The sequence below is a fragment of the Solea senegalensis genome, linkage group LG10, assembly GCF_019176455.1.
Source record: "Solea senegalensis isolate Sse05_10M linkage group LG10, IFAPA_SoseM_1, whole genome shotgun sequence".
NCBI lineage: Eukaryota > Metazoa > Chordata > Actinopteri > Pleuronectiformes > Soleidae > Solea > Solea senegalensis.
Window position 1 is genome coordinate 18,204,269 of NC_058030.1, and position 21,874 is coordinate 18,226,142.

Genomic DNA, 21,874 nt, shown 5'->3' on the forward strand with positions numbered 1-21,874 from the left:
GGAAACTTTGCAACTGACAGTGCACCAGTGCAATTAATGTAAAATTAAAATATTAATCATATACTAACTTTCACTAACTTTTACATTAAAAACAAAATAATGCTTCACACCAAATCTATTGATCATATAGTATCTAATGACAACTCAGCGAACATCCACGGAAGCAGAGCTGTTCACCTTCGACAACATCACTGCCAAACTATAAATATGTCTTATCCTCATCCATAAACCACATGTTTTTAAATAAAACTTCTTGTTTTTCTTCATTTTAAATTGTTAACAGACCATCGTCTATTGAAAGTTATTCTGGAGAAAATGGGCAAAAGCATTTACTCACAGGACATTTTCTGGCCCTTTTATGGTTAAAATAAGCAAGAGGGACATTTGGAGGCTTACGTGTTAAAGGCTTATAGGCTGCAATTTGAGGACCTCCTGCTCTGCGTGTGAATATACACAAATGGTACAGGATGTTATGCATGCGGCCTATTCTGTGGGTTTAACTGGAGTGATAAATCTGTTTGGAGGTTGAAATGATAACGTGTTGCCCCTGGCTTCCTTTATCTATATCAGTGTGGCCGTTTGGAGAGAAGTGATGCCCATCTCTGCCATAAACATCAATCATTGTGCCGAAGAGAACAGGGGCGAGAAAGAAAAAGAAAGAAAGTAAGAAATCATTTACATATTTAAAGGTGTTAAAAATATACACTTTACTCATTTTTCTACCAGTAAACCTCCTTAAATGGGACACATTGGGTATGGTTCTTGAAGGGTGTTTATATTTCTGTTATATACACCAGCTTGTTAATATTTAAAATGTAAATGTTGCCATGATGATGTGTTGTCATAAATCATGTGTGGCCCTTTGCCCTCCTTTAAATCAGCGTGGCCCTCTGGAGAAAAGTGTTGTCCAACCGCTGCCATACAAACTCAAAACCCCATTGAGCGTGAGAGGGAGAAACTGGGGATATATGGATACGGTATAGGCTGCATCTTCAACCAGGGGGAGTTGGCATTCCCATGCACATGAGACAAAGAGGGGGGAGACGGGCGGAGGAGGAGGGGTGGGTGAGTAAAACGCCGAGGAGCGAGGTGAGGCACAGCTCATTCAGTGGGATCGTTGAGCAGATCGTTGAGCTCCTCGGATTTTAACTGAAAATCCCTGCGTTTGGTGTGTGAACGCGCTCCTGCACCTGGACCACTGTGCGCTTCGTGGCTCACCGTCTCCGAAGCGGATGCGACAAGACCCCGCAGAGGGACAAGACCAAAAACTTTTTCTTATCGTGGTTTTCAACAAAGGTAAAATTGTGCTTCTTTTCGCCCCCTTTTGCACCACAGCGCGGCACAATAGTAGGACCGATGGAGACGGTGAGGCGCACGGCGCGTCTTAACCCCGTCTCTCATTATGTGTTAATCAGCAATAGTCAAAGGTTAATTGAAAGACTGATTCAACTGAGACATTTGTGCAGAAGTGACAGATGAACATTTCAAATATTAAGTGGAGCCGCTGTATGCGGAGCTGTCCTAAATCGATCGCAGATTTGTAGTATTTATTCGTGCATTTTCTTGAAATGATTCCAGTTTCAAGAAAACGGGGTTCAATTCATATAAGACATCGAGTAGGGGGAGACTGTGGGGCATTAAAAATATACGCTAAGCATTGCATTACATGGCTGAACAAAAGAGCTGCGTTCACTTACATCTTCATTTGCTGACTTCTTACAGGCACCTGTCAAAATAAAAGTCTCTCTGCTTTGCCGCAGGTAAAATATCGAAGTCATTCTCTTGTCATTTCCCTGTCACTTACATAATCACCACAGGGAACACATCATATTCGTGCATGTGGATGTAAGGCACGACCATAGGAAAAAGCACTTTGCTGCCAACGCTGGCTGTAACCTTTCTGTCACTGCTGTGTTTTTAATTGTGCGTAAAGCTGCCTGACCTAAACTATCCCACAGGGCTCCACTGGTCCTGCTCCAGCCAAGCGCGCAACATTTTCATGTCTCAGTCAGACAGAAGTGTCCGTGTCACTAGGAAGAACGATATATAAGTTGCTATGAGCTGAACACCGATAATCAGGTGATGGATTTGCACAGATTTGTCAGTGTCCATTGCGCTTCTGCTGCACTGATATTTTCATGGTAATCTACTGGCAACAAGTTGTCGCTTCATTTTGACTGATTATTTTTGACTGGCTATTAAATAACATGCAAATCTTGTTTCACTCTGAAAAAACAGAAGGGGATATTTAAAAGTGTTCTTATTAAGTCTTTTTTGTGCATCTTTAGTTTGTCAAAGGCGTCTTTTGTTTCATGGCTGGACGCTCGGTGTCACAGCAAATCACATTCTGCTACTGCCAAATAAGAATTGCTGAAGAGGAAACCTCAGCATTATTACCTTTATATTACCATCACCACCCACTTCAAGAGCCAATCACTGGTGCGGGCCCTGCCCTTCTTCATAAACCACCCCCCCCTCCCCTTGCTCTCTCGCTCACACACACTATTTTTCCAATAGCACCATCAGCGTCACCATGGAAACCAACAGTCTTGGCACCATCAGTTGATCGCCTTCGGCATCACTCTTGGTTTGTCACATATATATAACCAAAAAAAAAAAACAAACATGTTCATAGTGAGCTTGTGGGTTTTCTCTTCATCAGCCTCACCTGCATACACCTTGTTGGGATTTGAACGTGTTCGAATGGACCTGCATGGTGAACCGAAGTGGCTACCGTTGTGTATTGTGTGTGTGGAAGGCATGCGGTGCGATGAGGCCGTGGCCTTCGGCACAGAATTGTCGGGAGAATCTTCAGCGGAAAGTGTCCATGCATCTAATGCACTTTGTCCTTTTCCCACGGGCTGAATGATCTCTGTACTGTGGCATTTGCCGCTTTAGAACGTGCACTGCACACTCACACATGTTGACAGGCAGGATGGATGAGTCATTTGACAGAGTAACATTTCTTTGTTTTCTTTTTTAAATAGGGAGCTGTGTATTTATATTATCACGCTGCCGTCACATTAGCTGCCATTACAAAGCAATCGGAATTCCCGCATCTACATCAATGGGATTGTTTAGCCACGTTATGCACATCATTTGCATTTGTTTAAAGATCATCATTAGTGTGAAGGAATTCATGCAGTGGCTTTTATCTGGCTGTGCCATAATAATGTTGTTTACCTGCATTTAGGGAATAACAGACATCACATTATTAACAATCATTTCCCTGGATGGTCATATTTGCCACATGCGGTTAAGCTACATTCTAATAATTTGTCTCACGGTTTTATGTTGTTTTTTTTTTTATCACCTCGTAGATTATTTCTTTCTGTTGAACAAATTAATCTGTGAAGATGAATTCATGTTAAGCTTTCACACCAAATCTCATCATATACCAATGGTTAATTATGTGCTAGATATCCGTATTTGGCTTTGTTTCTGACGGTCACCACGACAGACTCCTTCCTTTGTAGATGTGTCAAAGGCAACGACATCCGGAGATGAATTATGTAACCGCCGAGCTAAAGCGCTGGCTCTCACGTGCCAGACAGGACCCTGCAGCCTCTCTCGCCCATCTCCAAGTGGAATCATTGAAATGAGTCAGAATGGTGTTTGTCAGGATGTGTTGTGTTAACCATCTGTGAAGACGGTTATTTTAATTGGTGCATAGTTGCTCAGGCTATTCATGGCAGAAAAAGATGTTTATATGGACGTGCGTGTGTATGTGTGTGTGTGCCTTTGTTCTGAGGTGGGCACACACACACACACACACACACACATAGGTTTGCGTAGTCACTGCATTGACTTCTAATCATTTGGACACCCTAAACAAAGTGTTATTCGTAAGCCTAACCATCACCATATTTGCAACCAGTTTCTCAGGAATGAGGTTCTGCCTCATTAGGACCAGTTTCTAGTCTCCATGAGGACTTGACCCGGTCAGTGTTTATGCCAGAAAAGGTCCTACAGAGGCCAACACATACAAGAACACACACATTTATTTAAGACGGGTTTACATAATCAGGGAAGGGGAAATAGAAGTAACAACATACTGGTAAAAAAAAACAACAAAAATCAATAGATCGATGAACCGTCAGCTCCTTCACTGATGGATGGCTTGATTATTGTGGTCTGTCGTGCTCGAGAATCATTAAAAAGAGGAATCTTTGCTGCATGGATTTGTGTGGGATACTGGTGTGATGAGCCAATTAACAGTTAGCTGGGGAAGATGGTGAAGAGAAAATTGCATTTGCATTGTCGAGAAAGATTCATTGAATCCTATGGCATGTTTACACGTAATGGAGATAATGTGGTAGGGCTTGTATTCGTAGTGAAAATGTGATTAATTTGATTTTACAAACGCAAGCAGCCTGCAGCTAGTGCTGGCCTCTTTTCCCTGATTTCTTTGTCTGTTGAACAAATGTGTCAATTTCTGCCAGATGAACTGGGAAATCTTACACGGAGCGAAGTGCGAGATAGAGCAGGGGAGTAACTTTGCCGCGTGGGAGGGACAGAAAGTGAAAAAGACGAGGAGGACAGACAGTAAAATATAGGACTCTCTCTGTTGTTCCAAATAGATAAATGGCTGCGTGATGGAGTGAGCAAGCGGGGCACAAGGTGGTGTGGCGTTCCCTTCTTTGTGTGAGCGCTGCCAGTGCACAAAGGGCTGCACAAGCAGCTTGAAGATAGCAGCATATGTTACCTGTCTGTCCCTGGCCAAGTCGTAGCTCTCCGCGCTGCTGTTTGGAAAGGCTACAGAGGAAGAGAGAGGGGGTGAGGAAGAGAGATTAAGACAAAGTGGGTAAACACAGGGTGACGAAGACGCTGGGAAAAGTGGAGGAGAGAAAAAAATAAAAGCTCTGTAGAAAAGATGGAAGACAGGAAACAGGTGAAATACAACAGATTTTATGTCCGTGTGCACGTCTGCATGTGTGTGTGTGTGTGTGTGTCCATTCATGAAACTTTGTCCATGGTCTTGCTGGCATCTAGTGGCATCTAGTGCTTGAGTAATCCTCCTGGGAACACGCTGCGCCTGCCAAAGTGCCATCCATTTCCCCTTTTTCACTCTTTACCACCCTCACGCTCGTCTATCTCTGTCTCTCCCCTTCTCACTCTATCAATACTCCTCTTCTGTTTTTTTTCTTCTCTTAGCTGCCCCTTTCATTTCCCTCCTTCCTAATTACGTTAAAGTCGCTCCCTCTCCTTTTTGTCTCCCATATGATTCTCCTCGCTTTCTCGGACCTTGAATTGCGATTCACGTTCTCGCCACCGGTTCATTCCTGGTGTGAATCTTCCCACTATGAGGGATTCGTGCGATATCTTCTCTCTCTTTGCCTATAGAATGAGTGTTTCAGTTCTCAGAGAGCTGCACAGAGTGAGGCCTTTCCCATGGGTCCCACCAAACAAAGAGCCTGGCTCCCTTCACTTCTGTATGACTGCACAGGAACAGAAACAGAGGCATTCACAAGCGAGTCGGTCAAAGCGTTTCTTCAGTTTCACTGTGAGACAGCGGCGGTCGTTAAACTGCGTGATTTGTGATCCGTTTTTACGGGAGAGATGGGATGTAACCTCCAAATTGGAACCGCATGCATGTGTTTATCCGCTAACAAACACTTTTCAGCTAATAATCCACATGGATTTAATGTTAAATATCATAAATCCCACTGTATGTGATCAGAGGATTGTCCTTTATGGTGTTTTCTTGTGACAGCGGTCATGGAATAGAAATACAGGGAGTACAATTGCACATACATGGAGAATAAACTAAAATAAAAATCAGATTCTGAAACGGTATAGTCCAAATATAGAGCATTTACAAATGGCTGTGTAACAAGTGCAAAGATCACACGAGAAATATTCTCTCAACACAGTTCAAAGGTCATGGTCAGAGTAACATGTGTCCAAAATTGCCCAAAAATGAAAGGCAACACATGGTGAGATGAGCGTGTAACCTCATCTAATATGTTTAAGAAAAAAACAACAACAAACATTTCTCAGAATGATGTATGACTCAGATTTAGAAGATCCAGAGAGTTAACATTCGGTGACTGAGTCAGTGTTTCCTGGTACTGTGATGGCCTCATCCCGTCCTCCAAAAACCCAAACCACTCACGTCCCATTGGCACCTGCTACGTCAGAATTCAGGTCAGCAAGGGGGAGTCGCGAAATTGCTCCGAGAATGATTGGTAAAAGGAAGAAAGCGGGATGGCTGGGGGTGGGGGGTTCACATTTTTGTTTTGGTTTTTTTCCCTCTTGGCAACAAAGACCATGCCAGTGAGAACAATCAGACCATTGTGTGGCAACAAAGGAACCATAATTAAAGCACATGGAGTGATTCCTTCAAAACAAATAGGAGGCTCAATTGGAAGAACTGTCTCAAGATTCAATGTGACAGATTCACACTGCTAGTAAATTGGAGTTGATGTTGAAATGATGATCAAATGATGATAAATTGTGATTAAAATGTCTTATACAAGTGAGACCTTGGAGGTAAAAATGCAACATAAACCAAAGTCCCTGATGTCATTTCCTGTTACTTTTCAGTGGCACTGAATAGTTACTTAATAGGTGCAATAAAACTGCAGCAATGGAGAGTTTTCTGATGCACATATTAAGAGATTATTGTTGTTGCCACAACACTTGTGCCACCCATCATCCACTGACACTGGTGATGAACACTAGCATGGGATTATGCCTCAATAAAGACACATTAGACTCCCAATAAATCCATGTGACAGCCCATTTGAGAGTAAACCCGCCCACTGATGTGGTAACCCACAGGGATATGTTCTGGTATTCCTTATTGTCAGCCCCTGAGGTTTTATACAAATATTCCAGATGTTTCAAAACAAAACAAAAAGCTTTTGCAATAGTTTGATTCAACTTTGAGTCGAGATGCTAACAAAGTTGTCAATATTTGACTCAAGTCGCCCTTGAAGAATCAAAGACACTTTCAATATGTGCTTTAATTAATGTTTAGTTGTATTAATGAGATTGTTTTCTGTCAAACTTCTGGTGAAGTTTTCCCAAGTGATTCCAGCTGCTCTTCTCCTCGCATCCTTCGTCTCTGCCGTGATGCTTTTTTGACAGTTTCAGAGTGATGATAATGGAAGGTTCAATGAATGGAGGAATAAAGGGGAAGATCATGGTGAAGAGGGAAAGAAAGGATTTGATGATGCTGGGAGGTTAGTGGCTGGATAGTGTTTTCACGTTTGATCCTTCATCAGCTGACTGGGAGCACACATTGAAAAAAGTTCAAGTTTAAATCAAACTATTGTCATTACCCACTTCCCTCACTCTCCCTCCCCATCGTACCCATCTTTCTCTTTCTGTGCCCCTTTTTGCTATTCCAGAAATCCTCATTTAAGAGCGCAATGGGCCCCTGAGGCAGGTCTGTGTGCTTCTTTGTGCAGCTTTGGGGGGGATCAGTCGGCCTTAATGTTCCTCTTGAGTTTGTAAATAGCCTGAGCTGTGGGAGCACAGAGCAGAGCTGCCACTTGTCCGCTTAATCACAGAGAGCTCCATCACTTTCGGACATTTTCTGGAGCCAAGACAGGGCATGCATGAGAACTTTGGGGGTGGGGAGACAATGCCCAATCCCAGAGGAGGAACATCAGCACCCATGTCCACCTCCTGCTTCCTCTGGAATAAACCCCCTTTGCTCTCTCTCTCTCTCTCTCTGTCTACCTCCCTCCAACCTCACCCCACGAGCCTCCTCGCCCCCAAATCTGCCAGCGCCTCTTAACTATTCCGACGCCACAGAAGCCCGACCAATCTTGGATGTGCGCTGTACCCCACTGCCCCGAGCTGATAGACCCTTCAGTCTACGTTTGTTTACCCCACCCACTCGTCCAGCGGGACACACAACAATCCCCTTCATTGCCTGTTTGTTAGCCTCCTTTCAGAACCAAAAGAGGAGGGGTTTGTGTCTCTGTATGTGTGTGTGTGTGTGTATGGGGGTTCCAAAAACAAAACAGAGGAAACAATTAAATCGCCCCTCCTCTTCATGAACCCTGTGCGAGCGGTTTCCCAGCTCTGGGTTCTGTGAACTAACTTGGAGGCCTGTAAAGTGGCCCATTATTCTGTTCAGGGCGGCATGTTCCAAGAGCGGCCTGCCTCAATGGCTGATTAACACAGAGCAGGGTTTGTTAAAGGGTTTTTTTGGCTCACCACATTATGCACTGGTTAATTAGGAGCTTAAATCTATCTATCTATCTATCTATCTATCTATCTATCTATCTATCTATCTATCTATCTACCTATCTACCTATCTATCTATCTATCTATCTATCTATCTATCTGTACAGCTGTAAAATTATTTTAATCTCATATAATAGGCTTCATTATGCACACCGCACAGAATCCTTGTGCTGAGAGGGATCCTGACATCCCTGGGGATCCTGATTCCTCGTAGAGTAGGAGGATTAGAGTGAGCCCCGATTTTGTTGGTATTTATGTTGTAGTGAATCCTGGAATCCCGACTGCCGCGGGGTTTACCGTTCTCCGAGCGGGCCGGGATGAGTGCACTCGGGGGATTTGGCTGCGTCGGGGATCAAACAGTGGAAATGTGTCAAAAACACTTTTTCCCTGGATCTCGTGATAGACTGTGAGTACAGGCAGGGCTGTCAGAATCAGGGCGGCGGAAAAGTGAGAGTGTGTTTGCTCTCAATGGCATTCCAGCGATGCTCGTGACTGAAGAAATATTTACATAGCTTGACAAAGTATGCAGCGAATAATGTGTCCCCCTGTGGCGTTTCATGTGTAACAGCCAGTCAGTGAGAGGCAACAGTTCTGAGGGGAGATCTGAGGGAAACATTCTGTATAGATGTGGTTCTGAAAAGAACAGTGGCAAGTTACTCGGGAAAAGGAAAGCAGCCTTGCTGCGCTTGAAGGCCTCACATCATACTAAAGCTTTTACAGCACAGACAGACTCAGTTTTTGCCTTTTTTTGAAAGGCCGTTTGAACTCAAACACGGCATAGTCCTTAAATTCCTTCATGCATCATTGAATCCCCCTTTGCTCGGCCAGAAACTCTCAGGTGCACCCCAGGTTTTCATAGAGATCCATAGCGTAGACTTTATATACAAAGTGGATGTAGTTTGGTCAGAGAAAATGAGCCGACGTCTTACTTAATAGTAGCAGTAAACATTTTCCTGCAGAGTTTTGGGCAGTAAATGATGTAAATGATGTTCCCATGTAGAGAAAATATGTGATAAAGCACAGCACACACAGTATTAGCGGACACCAGTGTGATTCACAGCTGGTATCGTCCATTAGGTGCTTGGTTGCAGGGTGACATCTGCGAAAACTCAACATGGCGTCGGCTAAATCACCAGTCGTAAGGCTTCAAAATATGAGATTAAACCGGTCGCCACTTGGTTCATAGATGTTTTGTGATCTTTGGGTGCTTTGAAATAAGACACAGCATGAATTCAGATAGCAGGGTCTGCTGGAAAACAAGTGTCGAGGACGTGTTCTTTTTTGACACAACGGGTTGTGTGTGTGTGCGCGTTTGTGTGAAAAGAGGGAGGGAGAAAAACCGAGAGAAAAGGAGGGAGGAGTTATGTGTACTGTAGATAACGCACACACGCACAGACACTGACAGCTCTGTCACACTCCACTGCTTTCCTGATTATGCCGCTTCCATATTGTGTTCCAGTCATCCTTGATGTGATGTGCTTTTCCTCAGTGCAAGACACACATATAAGAACTGTCAAGGAGTTTTCAACGGTTTAATCATCATAGCGCATCAGAATGTGTTTATGTTTAAATGACTACAGGACGCACCTGCATATGTTTGGGCTTCTGTTTACAATAATGAGCGTAGCATGACACTCAGTCAGTAAATACCATATGGCACACATCCAATAAGCAGCAGAGCTGTTTTGATCAAACAATAGTGGATGACAGAAACGTGACTGTCAAAAGTCCAGTGTTGAATAAACTACATGTAGTTATGTTTTTAGTGTATATAAGTGTATTATCACTTATTTAAAGGTCTTGCTTTTAGGAGGCCACCATCTTGTGCTGCCATTTTTTTTTCTTCCTAGCGCATCCTGAACAGACAAACCAGCAAGAGTGTGCGGTATTTTGTGTTCTGAAGCAGAATCCAGCCATTAGTTACAATCTGTAGTCTCGCCTTTAGATGTCACTACTTTTTTACACATTGGAGCTTCATTGTTTTTCCTCCTGCACTTTTTATTTATTTTTTAGTCTCATTTTAAATGTTTTATTAGAATTTTCACTTTATAGCTGTTGTGTGAAAGGTAAGGGAGCAAACTACCAATATATATGTATATGTATATATAAATATATATATATATACATATATATATATGTATATTGCTTTAAAGCAATATACATATATATATATATATATATATATATATATATATATATATATATATACATATATACATATATACATAGATAGATAGATATACATATATATAGATATGCTTGGACGTGTGTGTGTGTGTGTTAGTGGTCATCTAGTTTGACTGCCTGACACATGATCTGTGTGTGTGTGTGTGTGTGCAGGAATGCCCTTTCCGTCAGCACGGTAGGGTGGTGTGAGGAGAGTAGGGCATGGCTTCTGCTGCAGGCTGTGCTCAGTCCCCACAGACTCCAGTGTTTAATTAGTGCGAGAACATCCTTCCTCCTTATAGTCCACTTATTGGCAAATCCTAAGTGAGAGTGTAGCCCCCTCCTCGCTCCCTCACCTCACCTCAGAGACAGCGGCATTGGACCAGCAGAGATTTATGACCTCACACAGTCAAACGGCGTGATCTTTTGCACACGCGCGTCTATACAACGTTTTTGCACAAACGCGAGCGAGGCGCTCAGTGATAGAACAGCGCGCGTACATTGTCTACACATGATTGAAATGTGACAGTGTGGCAGGTGAGTGTGGCGGTGCATGAAATATGATTTGTGCATTAAATTGAATTTCACGGGGCCAGCTGGCCGACACAGATGTCAGCTCCTCATGTATCCGCTGATAACCCGAGAACACGGAGGACCTTCGTACTGTATCACTGCAGAGACATTACTCCACTGATTACTTTCTCCTCTGTTTGCCATTACATCCCTTTGTTTCCATCCTTATACCTTCATCAGCCACACCTTCCCTGTTCCACCCTCCCCCTTTTTTCCCTTTACCCTTCCCCCACACACCATTACACATCTATCTGCTTCACCCCTCCCACTCTTACCACTGACTACTATACATCTTTTTTCCCTCTCTCTCGCTCTCGCTCTCCCTCTCCCTGTCATCTCCTCCTCAGCAATGTAGAGGGTGTTCCATAGCGGTGGTTGGAGTAGGGGGTGGGGTGGTCCCACCTTACTGGCTGATTTAATGAGATCCTATGGGGATCGGACCAAAGCCATCCAAAGCAGCGTGCTGCTATACAGCCAGCTCTGTCAAACAGATGTGCCTGTGCTAATGATAGTATTGTAGCATTTCTTCATATGCAGCCCATCATAAATACCAGAACAGCTATAGGAGGAGAATAATGAGTGATCAGCAATAGGTGTGCAACACCTCGTCTGATGGAAGAGGCAGCGTGGAGGCATAATAAGAGGAAAATCCTCACATGACTATGGATGATCTTCTCCTCTCCACTGACCTTTCATCTGAGCAGCTTTAAGCAGACGATGGGGGCTGGGGACGGGGGACAGCGGTAACAAAATCCTTTTGATTGTCGCTTTTGAAGGTTCAAACTGAGAGAAATGGCATCACAGAATCAGATAAGAGATATTAGATGCTGAAGAAAAGCAGTGAGAGTTACATGGTCAGCACATATGGCCCATATACAGTATAATGCTGATTTTTATGCTTAGTTTTCCTTTTTACACCTGATACAATATGACAGTTTCATTATATTATATATTATATTGCTATAACTAAATAGGTTAACACTTATGGCCTTTTCCCTCTGATCCGACTCCTTTTATAAACACAATGTATAAACTAAATATGAATCCGAATCTGGCCCAACAAATAAACAAATAAATACATTACACATTTTTAAGTTGATCAAATAAACTTTTGGATGAAAGAAATACAGTTTTGCGGGCGTTTATCAAGTTACTGAGAATAAAAAAAAATATTTGGCCATACTGATGAATTGGCCTAGATGAGACAAGGTTTGAAAATATTAGATGACAAATATAGATATGTAGACGTGGGGGAAAAGCACAGGATAAATACATTATGTAATTATATTTGAGTGTACAGCTGTAGCTCTGCCTGGCAGTGACGTTCCCCCTGTAGATATTTTGCAAAGAAATGGATTCCCCAAATTTACTGCCCAGCTTAATGGGCAGTTTGCACATGGGCAGATCACAGCAGTGTAGCCTCAGGATTCCCAGCGGCTCTCACTAATGACTGCCTCATTATTGACACAAAGAGTCGTGCCAAACAAAGGAACAAACTTTAGAGGAAGCAGGCGAGTATGGTTCAATCATGCAATGCCGGGATGGGGTGCATAAGAAAGAGATAAATAGATAAACAGACAATGAAACAGAGCAGAGTTGTCACAGTTGTAGCTGTTACAGGCAGAGGACGAACTAAAAGAGACATCGCAGTAACTTCAAACAAGTCACTTGTTTTTTCTTGATATTGCAGTTGTGTTCATAATAATAATAATGACTAAAAAACAAATAAATAAAAATAAATTCCAATAAATAACCATTTAGTGTGACTTTTTTATAAAGATAATAGACAATGTAAAATATGTATGTAAAAAAAAGACTCAAATAATTTGTCAAATAAAATTAGCTGCTAGAGGTCAATAACCTCATCATCTATCCATGGTTATTTGTGCTTCTTGGTATAATAATCATTTGACAGATAACTGTAGTTTCCCCTGATGTTTCCCTTGGTCTGTGCCAACCTCAGGCTCATGTGAGGTAACTGCACTTCCTTCAGCACCAAGGAAAGTCGATCCTAAGCTGAGGATTGAGGATGTGTCTCTGACCATGGTCCTGAATGCCTGCTCTGCTTTCCCGTCCATTAGGGAGTATTTATGTTGTCTTTATTACCTTTTGTTCACCAGACACAGTAACAGTGTTACAGTCAGACGGAATAACACATTACACTAAATTAAACAGGGTCATAAATTATTCATCTGAAGGGAGAATATGCAGAATCATGAAATATTAAAAATATACACCATACAATTGGCATCATTCATTGATCGAACAAGAGAGTGTGACTCAGTTAACAGATTCACAGGCAGCTACTTAGAGTGTATATAAAAGTATCCACTGAGACCAACTCTCTAAGTCACAGCTGTTTATTGCTAATGATTCCAAGCAGAGTGCGCAGCAAAGTGGAACACCCCCCTCAATTCTTTGTGGACTTTTAGAACATTTAACAGAAATGAAAAATGTAGGTCCCCAGGCTAAGAGATAATAAGCCAAAAATGTGCCAGTGGTTGGACCTTACGGGTGGATAATGGCAGCCATCCAACGCAAAAGGCAGTCATTATTCATTATCGTGGTACACGTTTATGTCCTTAGGACTTGGTATTTTGTTTAGTACAGAAATGAAAGAAAAAAGGTTAAAACCCTTCACTGTGCAGTTCATTTTGGTCTGTAGAAGTCTTTAATCCAACTGTATTCACCTGGAAGTACTGAGCACACCTATGTTCTGTTTGTCATGGTAAATTGATACGGAGTTGTGTGCTTTTGCCTAAAATATCACAGTTAAACTGATGCAGAATTTGCACGCAGTATCCACTTGATGAGAGCTTTTCTTTATGTCCCTCCTTTCATAAAAGATATTGTTTCTCTGTGAGTCTTTTGTGTTTCGTTGAGCCTTTGAAGAACAGTAGGTTTACTCTGCTGATGGAGTGAACCAGATTTGCACAATGAGCCACACATCTTCTTATCTATCACTGAATGAATTCATCCCAAAAATCCATCCTGGGGGAAACATAATTGAGAGGGCAGAGATTGACAACACTTCCCTTTCTTCTGATGCTGGAATTTATCTCCCACTTCCTATGCACACCACAACCTGAAGTGTTTGCTAAGAGCTTCATTCTGGGGAGAGAGGGAGCTTTTTTTTTTTTCACAGCTCCCAGGCAGCCACTATGTGTGAGCCCATTTCTTCCCACTGCATGGCAAGTGGCTGTGAGGCCCAGAGGGGCCAGATATATCCGGAGCCTGGCCCAGCTCCAGTTGTCTTTACCTCACAGTATATTGTGATGCAACAGCCATGAGAACGGGCACCGGGCCCCTTAAGAAACCAGTGGGAATTGGGTATTCTCATTTATCTCTCTCTCTCTCTCTCTATGCTGTTTCATGGAACATATTGAATTAGTCAAGTATCACCACACAACTGGTCTCTGGTGCAAATGTGTGAATTGTTATGTAAGACTATGCTGAGTGGAGAAAATCAGTTCATTCACACCCAAGTGAACAACGTTTATTAAGACACCTTTTGAATTAACTTTAATTCATAGTTAAAGTCGTTTTTAAATGTTTGTCAACCATTTTCTTCTTCAGTGTGACATTGACAGTGTTTAATTTTTGATGCCAGGCGTTTTGTCTGAATGAATGCTTCACTGTTTTCTCCCTGAAACTCATAAGTTCTATATGAGTTGTCCTTTTAAAAACTTCTCAAGCTCCATCCCGTCTTATTATGGTGTGCGTGCAGGCCATGTGTTTGTGTGTGTGTGTGTGTGTGTTTGGTTTTGAGCTTCCTCTCTCTCCCCTTCATCCCCTTCATCCCTTTCACTCCAAGCCACACAGTGTTGCCAGGACAACCCCTCACGGTCCTTGCTGCATGGCGGCGACCCTCAATACCAGCACTCAGGGAACCTCCTCGCGCTGGGAAGGCAGCATAAAATTGGGATAATCGCTGTCGATTATGGGACACAATGGGTGCAGCTTCTGAAAGATTCATTCATCCTGGAAAAAAGAGACTGTGGAGGGGAGGAGGGAAGAGAAAGGGGCGCCTTGGTCCCTCCACTGCTCTCCCACGGTGGGCACAGGCATGACATCAGTGGCCTAAAAGAACTGGCATTCTGGACATGCCCGCTACCCCCAACACCCCCCTTGCACTACCCTTATACTCCCTCCAATTCAACCCTTCCCCTCACCCTTCTTTTCTCGCCCCTGCCAGTTTGGATGCAGCGCTTGGCCCGGGCGAGTTGGGGCCACTGCCACTGTTTGCATGTGGGACAAAGCCCCTCAGAAGGAAGAGAGAGGAAGCAGAGAGCTTCACATGGTACCAGCCAAGAGCAGGGATGGCCGCCTCAGCCCCTTCCCCTCACAGGCCCCTCATTTTGGCTAAGAGGTTCCTGGTGTACCCCAGAACCCCCTTCTCTTCCCCCAGTGTCCCCCACTCCCCCTGTGTAACCCCTCATCTCCATCTCCATCCCAAAAATACTCCTTGTTTGCCCCCACACACACACACACACAGAACCCCCTTGAATGAGTATGACATGTTAAGGGATTTGGGATGAGTGATTTCTCATGACACAACCTTTGCTGTCAGAGAGAGATGGCATTCCTCTTGCCTTTGTTGCTCGTCCGCTCACTTGTCTGAAGAGGAAATAGCTTTCCAACACATTTGCCTAATTAGAATAATGTGATAGCGCTCAATGCGATGTGAAGTCCCATGCTGCTGGGAGACGAGGGGGAAATCAGTGTGACACCGTCCGCGCATGAATCACGTTTGGTCGTTTGTGCTTTGGAGTTGTGTTGAGTAGTGGGAATATGTAAATCTTTATGTTGGTATATGAGTGTGTGACTTGAATGTGTGAATCTCATTGTGCCTGTATCATGAACAGAAACACATTGTATTTGGAATGGCTTGATACATCACCGTTTTTGCTTCCGATACTGATATCGAACTAACTTTAATATGTAGTGACAGGGATATCTGTCTGATACAATCTTTACCTCTTTTACAACAGTTTTCACACTGTGCTCCTTAACAGTGTTTGTCCGTGTTTAGTAAAGCACATGATGTTTGAATTTTATGGACTGTATGAGATTCTACTTTTTTCTCCATTATATCCTCGTGGACCACTGTGCCTCAAGTGTGACATAATATGTTGCAGCCTAACTCCGCTGAGCAGAAAACATTAACCTCTTTGTGCTGTTCGTCACAAGGACATCAAAGCCCCAAAACAACAACATTATGGACATTAAATCTTCTGTCCCTCACTCCTTTGTCATTTATTCTCTTCTCAGCGAGAGGGCCACAACAAAGCCCTACTGTCCGTATTGTGCCATTAGTCGGCATCATCGTGCTCATCCCCACTGCACGGCCTTTCCCTCACTATCCCTCATGGCTGGATAAATCTGGGAGTGTGCTCTCTGGGGGGATTACAGGGTCCAGGGAATGCAGGAATCCCTGATGGATTTGGACTGTTAAGCTCAGATATTGACTCCTCCCTCCACTTTTTCCTTTGTAGGTATTTATTTTCTCCTGGAATTGTTTGATGTGTGTGTGTGTCATCTGTGTGTCTTGGTATGTAGCTGCTGCTGCTGCTGCTGGTGGAATCAGGAGGTGGGGGCTGAGGGGAGTTCACAGACATCAGGATGGGGCAATTCAGGTTGTTGAATGGGTCTGGACTGTGTTGACTCGCTTCTCTCTGGATGTTGTGGACGAGCTGGTGGACAGCTGACCGATTCTAGCTGTCAACAGCAGAGCTGTGGAGGTGTTCTCAGCTGCCGGCTCTACCTCGGAACTTATCCACTGACATCTGGCAACTTTCTTTTTTTTTTGTTTGTTTTTTTTGTATGGAGCAGTCGGGATCGTGCTAAACACTTTTATTTTGTGCTGATTCACGCTTGAATACCAAAGGCTGGAGGTTTGATCCTTGTCAATGTATATAGCACTTACCTCAACTCCACCAGAAATGAAGTAAGTCCTATCCATCCATTTATATTTCTAAGGGTAATGTACTTTTACTCGAGAATCCATGCATTGAAATGATTGATTGCACCCATACTTTACATTTTATGTCAAAGTTAAAAGTTCTTTTGCAACAGCAGACATTCTTTTTATCAAGTCCATGGTAAATTCTAGAAACAATAACTTTCTTCAGGTCATATTTCATGTCCCCTAGTTGGACAACAGGTGTACGTTCATTAAAATCTTGTTAAACTTATGATAGCTTCAAGGTCTTGTGGTGAAATGAACACCTGGCCAAGATTACCTCAGTTATGAAATGATGATAAAATAAGGCTATCTGCACCATGCCTTCTATATTATAATGTATACTGGATTATTTTCCATCAAAATCAGCTGTAGACACTAATATTAGTGTCTATTATTATTTTAACATGAACTCTTTTAATATGAAGTGGCTCTAAATCCTTATTAAAAGATTTAAAATCTCAGAATCGTTCTTGACGGCAGATAAAATTAATTCAAAGCTCATGTAATTAAATATATTGCAGTCCAAGAAAATTAAGCGAATCGCATTTTTCGATCTATACTAATGAGATCACGTCCCTTTGCCGAAGTGTATTATCCTGCTATAGGCATGTGCATCTATTAATGGAGTAACTCAAGCCCAGTCTCTCATCTGTCTCTGACTTGGTGAAAGAAGTGCTAATGAGACAATCGTGACAGAACCATTTCCGACCTTTGTGACGTTCAACATCTGCTTCCTCTCACTCCCTTTCTCTTGGTGCTAAAAATAATGGAAGGGAGAGAAAAGCGGGGGAACATTCAATTAACAGCAGTCATCACTCTTATGGAATGGGATTATATGATCATGCTAATTTATTTCTAGGGGGTTTTAATTATTCAGCTGGCAGTATGAACTAACGCAGAGGTAGAGTGTGATGGCGGCTACTGTTCTCCTGCTGTTCCTGGATTTCACACGTCACTTTGAAATGAATACGATGAAAGAAGACGCATTCATCTGACCAGGTGGTCTTCCTATAGCTGAGCGTATAATGCAGTCGTACATAAAGCCGGGGGAGATGTGTCTAAATGTGTGACTCTGTGTGCGCTCTTGTGGAATTATGGGTGACCACATACACAACAACAGTAACGCCATAAAGAGCGTTTTTCCTTTGATCAAGTTTCAGCTTTTTAAAGAAAAAAAGAAGAAAATAGTGAGAGGCAACATGATTGATAGCTATGAAGTGCTGTGACTTCATCGAGGACTATAGTGGGAGGACAAAATAAATTTACTTCTCCATTGAGGTTCCTGTGTGTGAAGTCGAGGCCATGAACCCCAGGGGTGAGGTGAAAGGTCGGAGTCACATTGTTTCCGTGTCCTCTGCTTCTCTTTGTTGTAATCACAGCAGACATTTCCTGAGGTTATCAGGAGTGAATAGCAACATTGAGACGTCACCGTTAACTGAAAGACAAAATATTTGTCAAATGAAGATTTGCTAGATTATCCCTTTTCTTTCTTTCTTTCTTTCTTTCTTTCTTTCTTTCTTTCTTTCCTTTTTTCTATCTGTCTTTCTTTCTTAATTTCTTTCTTTCCTTCTTTCTTTACATACAATATTGTATGTGCAGTTTAAGAGAATGTGGTATGATGTTTTTGGCCTGTTTTCGATTTTCATTTTTACTGTATTACTGTCTTCACCTCATATAAATGTACATAAGAACATTACATAATACACAATACATGCTTAATTTTGTCAGGGTTTAAATTTGCAACATCTTTACTAGAGTGTAGCAAATCTCTGCACCAAAGAGAGATACAGATTGTTTTATGCTGCTACACGTCATTTAATGGGTAATGCATGTGTTAAATGTCGTTCATTCAATAAGTAACCCTTCCTTTCTTGTTCTTTCTGTCTGCCACAGTGCCAACAGTATGCCTAAACAAGTGGAGGTGAGGATGCACGAGAGCCACCTGGAGCCCATTGAGGCCAGGCCTCAGTCCAAATGTGCCCAAATCTGGTCCAAAATGTTTAAGAACCTTCTGCTCACACTCACCGTACTCGGTAAGTCGCCTCATCACCGCTACAACTTTTGTTTTTCTTTCTAATTTTGTTTAGGAACTAATACAAAACAAAACAGGGCATATTAAAAAAATACATTTGGCAGCACCACTGAGATCAGTGTGCTGTTAAATCAGAGCTCGATGACAGCGCGTCATGGTATGTGGAGGAGCTGCCATCTGTGCCTGCTCACTTTATCAGGCAGTGATATGACTGGGCACCCTGACCTTCCCCAGCTCTGTGCCACCTGTTGCTGTCACCAGCTCGCTGCATTACCAGGCACCCAAACAGTGGTGCATGAAAAACACTGTGATTATAGCAGTGGCTCACTGCGCCACAGGGGGACGTTTAATGAAAAGAGGAAAGGGCACGAAAGTAAGGATGCTGCTTCTGGTTAAAGGCCTTTAATCAGATTTGTATTAATCCTGCAGAGATCATTTCAGTAATACTGTCTCCTCTGTGTCTCACTGTTTTACTAGGCTGTGAACTCATTAGCAGCATGTTGTGTGTTCATAATTCCTTTTTGTGCCTCTCTATCTGTATCCTGCTTATATTGCACATGTGCACATCTCACCCCACTTGGCAGGACTCGTGCAAAAGCAAGTGAACCATAAATGATCTTGATCATCTGTCACTTGGCAGATAAGAGCTTTGAATGGGAACTTGCAAATGGGCCACAGGGAAGGCACAGGAAGTCTAGTGCCGTCCAAAACCATTGAGTGAGCACAGAACCCACATGATGCTGCTCCAGATTAGAGGAGATAGATGGAGGACAGAGGACAGCTTCTGTATGTTTTCAAAGAAAGCTGGAAGGCTTTTGATTCCAGTGTGTGTTGTTAAAGGACGTCCCGTGCTGTGTGCTGATGATGTTTGGCCGTAGTGGGGTAGCAGAGGAAGTGCAGCCACAGGGAGAGTGAGAATGACATGCGGGGCGGGGGCGATTGGGGGCACAGAGGTCAACCGCCAAGCCTGGTGGCCTACGGAAGGGTTAAAGGACATCAAAATCACCTCTACTTCTAGGCAGAAATACAGTGTGACAGGAAACAAGCACGGTCTGTATGTTTACATGACGTTTGTTGTGTTAGTCTGACTAAAACCTAACCTTTAAAAGACATGTCATTGTGTTAGTGCCACTGTAATTGTACTAAATTGAATTTCTCACTTGGACTAGCACACTCAGATAATGTGATTGTGAGTCATTACTACTTCACTAATTCACTAATTCACTATTTTACATACATTACTGATTTCAATATGGCCCAAAGGCCTAGGCACTCTGCACATGCTCCACGGATCCCAACCCTGGGTTTTGGCCCAAAAATGATTGTCGAAGCTGACTTGGAATGGCTCTTCCAAGTCAAGTTTACCCTGTTTTTTTTGTCTGTGACATAAGTGGTACACTGGATAACATCCAAAACTAACAGGTGACCACACGTCATTCAACAAAGTGATTCCCACTGGCGTAGCACACTGGGAAAAGGACGCTTAAACAGCATAATGTAGCTTGAGTATTAGTATAAGTCAACAACGGTCGTTTTCATGAGGGTCCGGAATTTCAAAAATGTTACGCTTCTCAAGAGGCTTCTGAATGGATGAAATGTGAATAGAAATTACCCCAGTAATGCACACGCTGAGTCTGAGATAACTGTATTTATTTTCCCTCTATTGAATATTGTTGGGGGTTTTTCCACCCTGAAAAAATTCCTCAAAGATTCTGGGTTTATAGAATTTACTGATGCTTCATCTGATATGTTGCTTCTTCCCAACTGCTGCAGAGAGATCTTAATCCTCCCTGAAATGTCTTTTTTGCAGGATTCCCTTTTATCTCCTTTTCCAGCAGTCTTCCATAAGCATGTAGCAGGCAGCCTCATGTATAGTTCCAAACAACTACATTGATTTTTAATGCATTACTAGTTGTTCATTTGTTATTTACACATGTCAGATTATATCTAGGCTCTGATGTTTTATGTTTTATGCAAATATAGTATCAGACTTGTCTTTCTGACTTTACATTACATGTCATTTAGCAGATGCTTTTATCCAAAGCGACTTACAAGGGAATTGAGTACAATCTGCCAGGGGTGGAGTTGAACTTGCGACCATGAAGTCTTTTACACACAGGGTACACAGGATACACAGGGTAGCGGTCTTAACCACTGAGCCACTCCACCCCTTCACAGTAGGACTGCTTGTCATCTATTTTACGCTATTTCACTTTCACTCTTTCCATTTCAGGTGTGATCTTGGGGGCAGTAGCAGGGATGTTGCTTCGTGTTGCCTCCCCAATACATCCCGACATTGTCATGGTGATTGCATTTCCTGGAGATATCCTGATGAGGATGCTGAAGATGTTGATCCTGCCGCTTATCATCTCCAGTTTAATCACAGGTGCAGTGGCTTTTTACGTTTGCACTCTCTATGTAAGGAGTTTCACTGTGAGTGCAAATGAAATGTGCATTCCTCATCAGCACCTTTTCAGTGTTGAGTCAATATTTATATTCATTAAATCCAAGTAATTAGCACGTAAACATGACTTTGCTTGTTTTGGATGCAGGTCTGGCTGGATTAGACGCCAAATCTAGCGGTCGCCTCGGCACCAGAGCAATGATCTACTACATGACCACCACCATTATTGCTGCTGTCCTGGGAGTCATCTTGGTGTTAGTCATCCACCCCGGCAACCCCAAACTGAAGGAGAATCTGGGCGAGGGCGAGAAAAATGATGACGTGTCCAGCTTGGATGCTGCCTTTGATCTGATCAGGAACCTGTTCCCAGAAAACCTGGTGCAGGCTTGTTTCCAACAGGTAATGGAGGGAGGAACATGTGGGTTATTAGTGTTTGTTTGCTTGTGCTGGATGCTCAGACAAACACTGTGCACATGTCCTTGGACAGTTTTTATTGCCCAGCATTCAGGATTTATCTCTACTGAAATTAAAA

The 21,874-nt window shown here is 42.8% G+C and overlaps 1 protein-coding gene across 4 annotated transcripts in view; it reads left to right on the top strand.

Annotated features, from left to right (window-relative positions):
• The first annotated feature begins 1,091 nt into the window (after positions 1 to 1,091).
• Positions 1,092 to 21,874, top strand: part of slc1a2b (solute carrier family 1 member 2b) — a 31,199-nt gene continuing 10,416 nt past the window's right edge. The window contains exons 1-4 of one of the 4 annotated variants that reach the window (XM_044035788.1): positions 1,092 to 1,296; positions 18,800 to 18,939; positions 21,172 to 21,324; positions 21,491 to 21,741. In XM_044035788.1, the coding sequence (XP_043891723.1) occupies positions 18,810 to 18,939; positions 21,172 to 21,324; positions 21,491 to 21,741 (534 nt within the window). In that variant the 5' untranslated portion in view covers positions 1,092 to 1,296; positions 18,800 to 18,809. Of the gene's footprint in view, positions 1,297 to 16,355; positions 16,433 to 16,540; positions 16,889 to 18,799; positions 18,940 to 21,171; positions 21,325 to 21,490; positions 21,742 to 21,874 lie in introns of those variants that run through there. The other 3 variants (XM_044035789.1, XM_044035787.1, XM_044035791.1) reach the window with 3 other exon arrangements.